Below are 13,160 nucleotides of genomic sequence, written 5' to 3'. Positions count from 1 at the left end.
GAGCATCACTTTCCATCTCTTAACAAACCACCCTTCCCGCATTAACATTATCTGCAGGGCATATTAGCCTGGACAAGGAACACAGCTCCTGTGTTAATTCTTCTATGGGGCCAAGCTCCTACCATTTAGAGGGTGTTTAGAAATGTGGAGTCCTAAAATAGCACCTTTAGTCGTTTAAAACATGCACAGTTTCTTGTTCTCTTTGAACACTGGCTAGCTAGGGCTGAAAACTGCTCTCTGAATCTAATCCAGATGCTTGGGAGAACTTTGGGCAAGGATCTGGTGATGATGAAAGGTATCAAATGGAGATTACTGGGAACCTAAGTCCTGCCTCCTGGTGCCATCTGATCATAGTCCCCAGTAGAGTCTGCTTCTGCGACTGCCCGTCAGTGTCCACTAGTGCCAGGGCCTTGGATTATCCACCAACTCACTTTCATCAAACGTCACCATTAACTGCTCCTTACGGTACTGCAGTGTTAACTTCTCTCACTGTCCACCAGTTCCAACTTGTCGTACTGCCCACAAGTGGCAGATTTACAGACTGCCACCTCCTCATGTGACCACCAGTGTAGGCTCCACATACAGACTGGTGTTGAAGATAGTTTTCTGAATTTAGGTGCGTGTGCAGACACCATATAGTAATCCACAAGGTACACATTTGGGATCTGCTAGACTGACTCTGCTAGACTGACTCACGCTTTCTGTTGGGATTTGCCCTTCCTAGGCTGATTTCGCTTGACGTTTTGCTTTTCTCCTCCCCAGTTTTCCGCAGATCTGGATGCTAGCCTTTGGACTGGAGCGCATAAGGCACTGTTGTGCAGTGTCAAAGCGCTGTGCTCGTAATATACATACTGTTGATCGGTATATATAAGATTGGCTAAGTGATTTAGGTTAGCTGTTAATCCTCTGTCATAGACTATGGGGTTATAACTGAGGCATGCATCTCAAATGCGCCTCTGTGGGCATACCGCACTGGTCGCTCCATCCATTGAGGCAGCTCATCGATGATGTCTCCACTAATGTTTATTCTAGGTTAGTGCAAGAGTATACTCACGCTTTACATGCAAGGGACTGCTATGTTTGTGGTCAATTACCTACACCTGCTTCTGAAGCGGCTACATATCATATGCCCTTACCCTATGCCATCTCCTGCAGTATTTTACTTTCACTTGTGTATACACGACACCATTTTGAATATTTTTATTCTAACTAGGATTTAGTCCTTTCAATAGCTCCTTTGGTAGAAAGCATGAATTTACACCCACAGGCAAAGCAAATGGACACTGCTTGGTATTACTTATTTCTATATAGACCCATAGATACCGTCGGAGCATACAAAAATAACACCGGCTTGATGAAACCCTTAGCTTGAATTATTCAGTTAGAAGAAAGATACATGAACATGACAGGCACTAAAGACAAACATAGTGATGTTTTGAAAAATGTTTGAAAGTAAGAAGAAGATGAATTTAGTAAGAAAATGACTTACCCAAAATTGAGGCTAGACAATCAACATAAAAGGAACATTTGAGTATATGGCAGAAGAACATTAGACCACACTAGACATGTCAGAATTAGTAGTTGTGAACACACTTTTCAATTAACATGGAGCCTATTACCTGCCAACTAGCAGGGTATTTGCTATTTAGGTGTTTACACTCCTAAAATGTATCATGTACATAACTTAGATGCATTAACAATGACACCTGCACGCAGACAAACGTAGTGCAGAAACTGGAGCTGAATTAGTTGGAGACATATCTAGGGCAAACATTCCACCAGTAGGAGTTATATTAAACAGAGAAAAGATTAGAAAGCTATCAAATGTGGTGGAAAAAATGGCAACAGGTACTTCTGGTGCTTTGCTAGTAGTGAATACTGAGCTGATAGCTATACGATCCACAGTGCTTCAGAATTATCTTGCTCTAGACATTTTAATCGCAGAGAAGCCCAGTCTTCGCAAGATGCTTAAATTAACCGAACTGCTGTTCATATATTCCAGATGAAAGTAAGGAGATTGAAGATTTTACAAAGAACATTTCAGACTTAAAGCCTGAATTAGAAGAGTTAGGCACACCTGGCATTTTTGAAAATTTTGGAAAGGGAGTTCCAACGATTGGAAATTGGTTTTCAACTGCAGGAAGAGCGATTGTAAAAGCGGTATTATTGGCAATAATAACAAATGGGGCTCGGTGTACGGTTTTTGTACATATTTTTCTTAAGCTGCAGATATTTTCTACAAAAAAGAAAGAAAATCACAAAAAAGATTTGCAAACGATTTGGCTCTAAATACCATTATAAATGACGACAATATAAAACCACTGAAATACAGGGGCAAAAAGAGAAAAAGACGAGATTCACCAAATCATCAGAGTGCTCTTTGAAAACAATTTCACGTGTGAAATAAGAGTACAGTGATGGTTAATGTAACCATTAGAGGGGGGGATTAATATTGCAGAAAACAGGCAAGGAAATACAATCAATATGGATGTCAATTTGTCTTGAGAATCAATAAGAAAACGCATTTAAAAATAGCACGTAGAAAATGGTGCCGAATGCACAAAGCTGACATTCCTATTGCCAGAACTTTTTCCTAGGCCTTTCCTTTCTATAAAATAGATGCTTTCAGAAAATGCTGACATTTTGTTCTCCCATGCTCATAAAAAAGAAACAAGAAAGCGTTCGCAAAGCAAATAGATCTGGGTTTAACGTGCTAGCACATGCATTATAAGCAAATATAAGGTAGACAAGAAATGAAAGTCTGACTATTGAAGGCTCCCTAGCTTTCAATATAGTCCTGGTTTGTTTCCATTCAAAATAAACGTTGGATAGCAATGGAACCTTCATTATAGAGCTTCTTTAGTTACTATGACTTATAAAGGAAGGACTATAATAATGCCTGCCATGCCATCTGAGTTTCTTTTGACATAAACAAAATGAGGACAGTATTTATTGAAGGCAAGGGAGCACTTAGTACAGTATAGCCTGCACTTTCTTTCTGTGAACAGTTCAAGAGACACAGAAGCAAAAACAAATGTTGATGGACAGAATGCAGAACAATGTCATACATTCACCCTAGTACAGAGATCTGGGCCTACATCCATTGTTTTTTTGCTCACCATGCCATTCCAGTTTGAACCCAGCCATATGCAAATCAGTCTTGACCCTGTGCCCCATGGGAACAGTCCAGCCCGAACTGCCAAGCCAGGTCCTCCCTGGACTGGAAACAAGTATCCAAGGACCGGTTTCGGGCTTTCAGCCTGGATAGCTTGACTCCCGTGGCATGGAGAGGCAGGAGTGACCAAGAGTGCTACAAATGAAAAGTAGTCCCACATGCAATGCAGTGCAAGCAACTTAAGTAGAGGATGGAGATAACTAAACATCCAACAGCATTAGGTGAAAGGTAAATATTGCACTGTGCTCAGCCAAGACAAGACTCACAAAGTTGCAAGCCATTCCCAGAAGGCATAACAGAGGCAGACTATTTTCATGAGACTTCCTGGACAAAGGAGAAGCAAAATATGCAACTAAATATTGTCAATTTTTAGCACATGGTCACAAAGTTGTAATTTTGCTGTGCTTGCTTTACATCAATGGAGACAATCGTTTGATTGCTCTTCCTATGTTTATTTTTACTTTTGCTCTTCCTATGTTTATTTTTACTTTGTTCTTATCTACAAACTCTTGCAATGTCTTAGATTTCCACATAGAATACAGAGGTCTTGTGATGATTTACACTAGGAGAGAAATGTTTTCAGTAACTCACTCAGGAGATCTTCAACATACAGTTGAAGCAGGAGGGTGATGTGGTCTACATTCTTGCTTTAAGCCAACTTCGACATATAGGCAAAGACCTGATTTGGTCTCAGCAGCTGTACCCAAATGTACGTACAACTGTGTCTTTCGATCAAAAGCGAGATAGTATACCTCGACACACTCTGTTTAACTGTGGAATTCAACATTAAGAGTTAAAATTAGACCAACTTTACAAAGGCTCTTCCTGTGTGGCCTTCCGAGTAAAAGTATTTTTAGTCAGGCTTATCAAGAATAACTTTTTGTTGGAATCTGCAAATTAGAAGATCATGGTGCACTATGTGGCCGATTCGCTAAATCCATAATTGGGGAGGAAAAGCAGTGGCCAAAAAATAGCGTAATTCCATTGGCACTAGCAATAATGAACTGATATGTTTTAATTAGGCCAAAGCTAGCTACAAGCCAGGAGAGAGCAATACAAGCTACATTGCTGTTGGGCAAAAACACAGACAGTAGATGTCTCCTAACTTTGATTATGTCAGAAAAATAAAAACAAACCAGCTGCTTTTTTCATGAATCTTCCAACTAAAAAAAAAGAAGAAAAAAAAACAAAGTTCACCTTAGGGAAGGCACCCGCATTTGCCAAGTACTGTCATGCTACTGTATTATTTTTTGGCCAGAGCTATGAATTTGAGCCTGAGCACGGGACCGACCAAAACGAAGTGAAATTGCAGATCCTAGCCAGTTGATGGAGAGTCCTGATTTTCTGAAAGAAAAAGGAGGGGAATAGTATCCCACCACTGGGGTTACCCACACTAACAATGGTCATCTTGATTGTGTTTTGATTACTCCCAGAGCCATTCATAGCCAACCAGGTGACAGTGTGAGATGCCAAAGAATGGATGGCAATAAGCATATTGTTCCTTTGGGACAGAGGATGCATTTCATGTGGAAATGCTCCAACGAAGAGAAGAGTTCCTGTGGTTAATCATTTGATTTTGGTTGTTGTTTGTCACGTGGACTATAGACTAATTTTGGAATCCTGAAGAAAAGATGAAGTTACTCATGAACTCCCCTATTTATACTGTTGATTGTATTTCTTCTTTGTTGTTACTTTCTGCATAGCAAAGCCAGATTATGGGAACAAAATGTTCACTTTTTCACCTTTGCTGGAAAAACATCGGCCAGGAATATCTGTATTGGTGGTTGAAGTGGGGCCTAAAGTAGTTTGTACGGCCAGCAAAGTGACCCTTGTATTTTACAGATCTGGGAGAAACCCAACCAAACACCCTTATTGATGCACTGGGCCAGGGTCAGACTAATTTGCATACAGCCAAGTTTTGAGCTGGGATGGTGCAGTGAGCTAAAAAACGGTGATTGATCAAGCCCTGATCTTTGGACTGGGTAAGAGTGGTCTGCTTAATTCAGACACTCTGTTCATCACCACCCCCCTTTTCTGAATCATTTTTGTCCACCATAAGCGTGGAAGGGTATACTCAGATGTGAGTCCCTTGCTCATTGCACCATCAGGATTCAAGCAAGCCGGGACGAAGACAGCTGAAATGCCAGAAACCGGTCCCCGGAAGCTTGTTCCCTTCCCAGTATAAGAATTGGCTTGGTAGTTTGGTCTGCCCTGTTCCCATGATGCACTGGGCCAGGGTCAGACTAATTTGCATATAGCCAAGTTCTGAGCTGGGATGGTGCAGTGAGCTAAAAAACGGTGATGGATCAAGCCCCGATCTTTGGACTGGGTAAGAGTGGTCTGCTTAATTCAGACACTCTGTTCATCACCACCCCCATTTTCTGAATCATTTGTGGATAATGGTTGGCCTACTGCACTCTGCCCTCATTTTGGCTTTATCAATAGATTTGCATCCTACCTTTCACATAATTGTTCACGAAGGCTTGTGGAAACCCTTTCACAGAATTTGGGTGCTGAATCAGCCTTGGATCAAACATGGGATGGCCTTCTGCATTCCGAATGAGGACTGCAATCACTATAATATGCATCATTATCATATAGATCATGCAAATATAAATCATGAACAACCAGCAATTTGATTAATCTCATAGCTAATCATATTGTTAAGTATCACCAAGTGCTTATTTTTCAACAAATTCGAGCCGGACGTAAAGCACGTGTTTGGTACGGTTGCCACTGAGTTACCAATTTATAAGGCCATATTTTTAAATGTGGAAGAAAACATTTTTTATATTGAATTAGACATACATGTGCCCGGAAATTCACACAGATTGTTCCTAAAGATTTCAGGCGCAATAATATTCTCCATACAATTTTCACTATTATTGAATCCTCACAACGGTCAGAAAAAACATATCAGCACGGGAACTAATTCCACTAATTGTTTTCTATAACAACCAGCATATGCAACTTTTATCACACCAAAGCTCTACAAAATGTTTGGAAATTCAAGCTAACTTGTAAAATGAACAGTTCATAAATAAACATTGCATTTCACACAGCATCCATTAAAACAGGAATTACGTTAGAAATACTGAACACAATTATTGCATTTCGATTTGAAAGCGAGACCTAGTTTCAAACACAAAAAACAATGAAAACTCAACTGACATTTAGGCCACGCGCTCGTTTCGGGCATTTATTTTAGAGGAATGCAGAACTTGCTGCCAGAATGTAGCCTTCAAAACTCACTAAATGGACCGCGCTCCCTTTATCCCATGTCCCCTGGATACAATGTATTGAGTGGTTCGACTGTGATAGCTCGCACTAAAGAAGCAGTCACAAAGTAAGTTGCCACCAGCAGCTGCTCCCACTGGTGAAGATAAACACCAAACCACATGCTGTGTGTTGCCTTCACTCAGGCAGCCACAACGATTAATGCAAGGCTATAAATCACAACAAGCTCACTACACAACTTTTTTAGCAGCAACTAAAGAGAAAGTTACTTAGGACTACCTTATTTAAGCTGTGGATTGTATTTCTTCTTTGTTGTTAATTACTGCCTAGATAAGGTTAGTTTGAAACTACTATCAAAATAGACAGCAAGAAAGGAAACTGCATTATGAGACTCTACTCTTGTAATAAAATTGGGTTCCAAGCCATCACCTGTGAATGGTCCAGCCTTTTTCTGGTGGCGTTTACTAACAGCAGAGCACGTGCATTAAAATCTGAGCACGTTCAGTTATCGAGGAGAACTGTATAAGACTAATTTTCTTCTTCAGTGTACCCAGCTGCGAAACACCTCACTTCACTTCCTCCTTCCCTGCCAGGCTGGTGCGGGAAACCCCTATTGTAAGCTGTGCGCCTAACATGTTAAAATAACATAACATAAAGATAATGTATTTCCTTTTGCATCCAAGAGGTGTCCTGGATGTGAGCGGTTGGAGGACAAGTGCAGACATATGGAACATCACACCCAATTCTCACACCCAGCAGCGCATTAAAAGAAGGGACAAAAAAAAAACCCTCTGCATTGTAACTTCACAATCTGCTAAGGAAAAGATATATGTTACAGTACTTTTGTCTTTCATAGGCTCTTGGTCTACGTATGATGTGTAGATCTTGCTCTACAGATATATCAATGCTGTATTTTTGTGTAACTTTATACACCACATAATACTGCTCGGTTCTTTAATACTGGAGCAGCCCTTCAATGGCCGGTAGAGCTCGCTAGGTTGGGCTCCAACGCTATGTTAGAATAATCATAGATGGGGTTAAAACCGGCAAAATTTCCAACTGTTGCCTTTCAGATTACAAGTGGCTATTTAAAGTGGCCCCTTGTCTTACTAAACTATTTCCCCAGGACGGTAACCAGCAACCTGCAAGCAACACCAAATAACATTACAATCGCTGAGTTAACTTGCATAAAATACAGATCTGTGACACACATATAAGATGCAATGCTCTGCAGCATGCACATTCTACCTCATGGTACTACAGGAAGGACTTCGAAGAATCCCCCCCAACTAGGATATTCACCACCTTAACCAGTCCATATTTCCAACAGCCAGACTACCCACCTCACATAAAGACTCTCCACCATATGCTCTTCCTTCCTTTCCACTCCATCTTTCTTCTCCATCTGCCTCTCCCCTTACCCCGAATCCTTCTCACACCCCTTACATCAATCCACATCCCGCCATCTTTCATGTACAGCCGCTCGACCGACCAATTTCTCCAGTATGGCAACCTCTACCTCTCCCCTATTCTCTAGCCAAGAACAACTACCCATACTCCCCTTCTAGGTAGTTTTCCTCATCTCCAGCCCACACACACACACACACACACACAACCTAGCTCTTGTTCCACAACCTCTCCCCATCTCTCCGCCTCTCACTATGCTGCCCTCTGCCTTTCTTCAACTCCCACATCTCCCCGCCTACCTTCTTCCCACCATAGCTATCACACCTCTTCACCCCATTTGTTACACAATACATATCTCTCTCTCTCTCTCTTTCTCCCTCTCCCTCAATTAATGCCCTAAGAAATTCATTTACACCACAGCAGAACCCGCACTCAGTTCCAACCAACACCTCATGACGCTATACCCTCCGCTCCATTCTCCAATACCCTCCCACATCCTCATGCCTCCCCCTTCCTCTCTCTACCTCTCAAGATGAACTCCCTTCGGGACCCTTCACCCCTATCGAGCAACATATCATTCCGTGGCCAGCCCTGCTCACCCTAAAAATAAACTAGGCCACCACAACTCCATAATCTCCAAGCTTGAAGCTACCATCTCCCACTTAAGCTCTAAAATTTCCACTGTACTCTACTCCCTCCACCCCCTCACCCCCACCCGGCGAGTACACAATTCGGGGCCAGCAGAAGACGAGGGTAGGTGCGACGATCTGATAGCACTTGGAAACCTCTAGTACGACTGAGCGCGGCACCTCTGCCAGACCTTAGGGAGTACTTAGGTCTCCGGTTGGAAAACCAACTCCAAATAAATAGGTACCACTGCAAGGGCACCACTTTTGACACATATGAGGGTATGAAGATTCACTTACTATTCCGGTCCTGACAAAGTGCCACAGGTCCTCCTGACCACAAGCAGCGCAAACATGTTGACCAACTAGAGTTGGACCCTAAAGAAGCAACTCTCATCTAGACTACCAATGGACTTTATGACCCTATTGGTAGCATTTACCAAGAAAGGTTTTTTAACTGACAGAGCAGTCCAGTTATTAAAAGTAGTTAGTGGCCTCCCTGCTCATTTTTAATCCACACTATCACACATGAAATACCAACCCACCTAGACTCTACCTTGCACTCATCATATGGAATACCAACAAAAGATCTCCGCCAAATCGACCATTCGGGGGACCCATTGGCATTGCAGTACTGGCCCAACGAGGAGCAACAGCCCTATGATGAAGCATGACATCCCTTTGAAACATTCCTGCTGACTGCCACCTTACATATGCCCCTGACTTGAACAACTTGTCAATACTTTGTCTCTTTAGAAACAGTGGACCTAATTTTTTGATTGAGTACACAATGCCACCAAACTCCTAATTCTCAGAAATACTCTTCTCCCACACCCTAAAAGAGCTGCACACAATGTCTCCCAAACAGAAATGGCCAATTTACTGGCTAGATACAATACCCCTAACTCCCCCACTTCCTCTTCTCCAGACAACACAAATAAATGCACCATACCGACCATCTCCATGGTCCTAACCAAATGTCAGCCATCTTTTACCTAGGCAACTACCCCTATCACCTGACACCCAAACAGTCATCTCAGCACTGTGTTGTATGCTTCACAACTACAGATATGCAAAAATCACAGCTGGAAATCTCAAACACCATCAATCACCACAAGCTTGATCTTCTCTTGCTCACTGACACCTGGTTCAATGACACCTTGCACACTATTCTTGATCTCCTGCTCCCCCCGGACTACTCCATTATCAAGAAAGACAAGGTGGATAAAGTTGGGGGCGGCGTTGCAGCTGTATTCAGGAACTCTCTTCAACTCAAGGAACTTCCCAATAGCTTTTACTTCACATTCTAATGCCTCTCTCTGGAACTTTTATGTACATCACAGCCCCACTTTTAGGTTCTATGCCATTTACCACCCGCCAGGTGATAGCTCTGCCTCCACTGAGGAATTCACTGACTTTCCAAATTACCAATGTTCACAAAGCGATAAAGTGATCTTTTTAGGAGACTTCAATCTTCATTGGGGCATCTCTGAAGATTCAGCCACCAACCAGCTCGCCACATTTCTCTCAGAAAATGATCTCCTACAACACACGTTAAACCAACACATTACAAGGGCTCCACCACGCTTGACCTTATTATTTCCAAAGACGAGCTACTAACAGTTGATGATCCTATACTAGTAGACTGGTCAGAACACTTCCTCATCCCCTTCTCAATGTACCTTTCTCATTCTGTAACCCTGGGCCAAACAAAAAGCTCAACCACTTGGTTTTGTAACATTAAAAATATCGACCTAGACACTCTTTGCAACTTAGCCAAGATGGCATTACCAGACTACAGCCCCAACTCTGATGTCAATGACTTGACCACCTAGTGTCTCATCAGTCTTTCTGTCTTGATGGACAATGTTGCTCCACTACAAGACCCCCCCCCCCAAAAAAAAGGCACACTCCTTCTGCTCCATGTTTCAATAAATGCCTCTACGATGAAAGGAAAAGCCTGAGATATCTGGAGAAGATGGAGACAGTGCCCTTCCATCATTAATCTCTCAAATCTCAGATAAGCCAGATCGTGCTATCACAAACAACTTCAGCGAAAAAGCGAATCACTTCAGAACCCTCCTGGACTCTGCCAAAAACAGACCTAAAAAACTCTTTGACCTGATCAAATGTACCAGCATCTTACTCATCTATCAAATTTGATGATCCTCCCAAGAAAGCAGCAGAATGTGCACATTCTGCAATACAAAAGTGAAATCTCTCCTTGACCATGTAACTCATCCTTTCCCCTTTCAGGTCTGCAAATCTAAAGACTGGCACAGCTTTGACATCATCACTGAAGATGCCCTCCTCAAGAACATTCTTAAAACAAAACCTTCAAACCATTTTGTTGACCCCATCCCTAGCGACATTGCAATAAACTTCTACAACTACATGCTCACCTACTGTATCAATCTGGTTAACCTCTTTCTCTGCAAAGGCTCCCTTCCTAATGCCCTCAAAACAGGTCAGGTGACCCCACTACTAAAGAAACCCTCTGCTGATGTGAATGACCTTAACAATATCCGCCCTAACACAACCCTCTCTTTTCTTGCAAAATCACTGAAAGATGTGTAGCGGAGCAACTCTCCGAACATATTTAGGACAACAACCTTCTTGAATTTCAATCCAGCTTCAATCAAGACTACAGCACTGAAACAGCACTGCTACAAGTTATCAACGATGCCCTACGAGTGCTTGACTCAGGCAACACCTGTCTCCTGATCCTTCTGGGCCTTTCTGCAGCCTTTGACACTGTAAAACATAACACTCTTTTGAACACACTAAAACAAAGAATGGGACTTGAAGGCACAGTACTCAAATGGTTTGACTCATACCGCCCAGGCAAATCTCAGATGACTAAAATTGCAAACTGCCTCTTTTCATCAAGGTGTCCCTCAATGTTCTATCTTTGTGCCACACTTTTCAATCTTTATATGGAACCGCAAGGAAACCAACTTAAAAAGTCCAGGATCCATTATCACCTATATGCCAATGATACCCAACTAGACCTAAAGGTGTCTTCCGCACTTGGCATTTAAATCCTCGCCACCACCCTCAACTCCATCCAAGAATGGATAACGTCTCATCATCAAATTCTGAATCCATCAAATACCGAATTCCTGCTTTTCTCAACCTCAAACTCTACACGGTACTATGGATGGTCTGAACATTTTTAACAACAAACCTACCATTGTTGACCGTGCCATATCCCTAGGAGTCATCGTGGACAAAAGACATCATCTATTCCCAAATCAACACCATGGCCACGAATGCACTCATCTAATTGCACCTTCTCTGGGGGATTCAGCATTTAATTTCTGAGCAGGACCTGAAAACTCTAGTTCAATCTTTGGTTCCACCCCTAGCTAATTGGCCAACAAACTCAAAATAACAGGCGGCTCCAGACTTTCATGCAATACTGAAAATCTACTGCTCGAACCTCCAACTTTCAAAAGGGAAAGGCATATGTAACAATCAATAACTCTCTTGCCCAAGCTCCCCACCAGGCAGAAAGCACCTGGCCCGTGATCCAAAGTCCTGTCCCTGTTTGTTCATGTCACTCACAAGAGCTACCATAACCCTCCGTCTCAATTTTGTAAATATGTATTATATATCTGTGTAACCCTAATCGCTCCACCTTTTCCTAATATGTAACCTTGAGTGAATTTGTGACCTATTAATACGTAACTCTCACCACGAGTAACTATTGTACATATTAGCAATGTTACCTACTACCATGATGTCACTCTTGTACCTTATGTAATTCACTTCGCTCTGTTGTAAAGCGCTCTGACACGTCTGGGTAAAGTACGCGCTATAAAAAAACGCAGTAATATAAGACTAAAGCTCTGGAGCTCATTACATACCTAGTGATATGCCTGTCTATGAGGGAGAGCTCCGTGCTATCCGAGACGTCTGACTCCATGGTACAGATTCGGGTACGAGGGCAGGAAGAACAGAAACAGTACTCCGAGTGGAAGATGTTAAATTTAGTTCACTGCGGGCCCTCTGACGTGCCATTGCCCTGCAAACCCCATCCTCTCCCCGAACACAGTAAACTTGTTTACCGCCTCTTCGATTGAAATTCAGCGGAAATAATTCTGGGGCTAGTAGAGTCCCACGATTAACGTGCATGTGTGGTCGCCATTTTGAAAAATGAGTGATTTGTTGCAGTAGGTTCAAAACCGGTGTTACACCAATGACGTTGTTTATTTCCAAATATTCTAGCGCTAACGTAGGCTATAAGGTTCAAGAAATACAGCAGTAAGTATTATGTGTCCAGAAGAAAAATTATCTAGGATTAGGTTTCAAAATATAGTGCAGAAAAAGGTGCACTAAGCTATGATTATATTTGCATAAGCAGATATAATCACGCTTAAGCAGCTAGTAAATGCTGATAATGCTTACAGTGGAACCCCCTCACCACTATGCGTACTAAGTTTGTAACGCTCACATCAGACTATGCAAAGCTAGTCCAAGATGGCCGCGGAGTATGCATACCACCTTGAGCTTTTGTCACCCTAGAGCTACGCCCCTTTACTCGGCTGTAGGGAGCTCAGTTTGTCGTTGCCAAGCTACGCAAACAGCTGGTTAGCGTGCATGGCTTATGTTTTCTTTTGCACAAATACCTACCCTTTCGTTCTCTTTTCCAAACCGCTAGCAGCTTCCCTTTTTCCGAGTGGACTTTTGCACTATGCACTCAGTGGTTCTTA

At 42.4% G+C, this 13,160-nt stretch overlaps 1 protein-coding gene across 1 annotated transcript in view; it reads right to left on the bottom strand.

Annotated features, from left to right (window-relative positions):
* LRRCC1 (leucine rich repeat and coiled-coil centrosomal protein 1) overlaps positions 1–12,528 on the bottom strand; it is a 407,257-nt gene extending 394,729 nt beyond the window's left edge. The window contains exon 1 of the mRNA XM_086965946.1: positions 12,315–12,528. Coding sequence (XP_086822072.1) covers positions 12,315–12,373 — 59 coding nt within the window. The 5' untranslated portion in view covers positions 12,374–12,528. The remainder of the gene's footprint in view (positions 1–12,314) is intronic.
* Positions 12,529–13,160: the final 632 nt, after the last annotated feature.

Source organism: Lissotriton vulgaris, chromosome 4_1 (assembly GCF_964263255.1).
Source record: "Lissotriton vulgaris chromosome 4_1, aLisVul1.2, whole genome shotgun sequence".
Taxonomy (NCBI): domain Eukaryota; kingdom Metazoa; phylum Chordata; class Amphibia; order Caudata; family Salamandridae; genus Lissotriton; species Lissotriton vulgaris.
The sequence above is the reverse complement of the archived record's forward strand: the minus strand, read 5'-3'. Positions and strand labels throughout refer to the sequence as shown.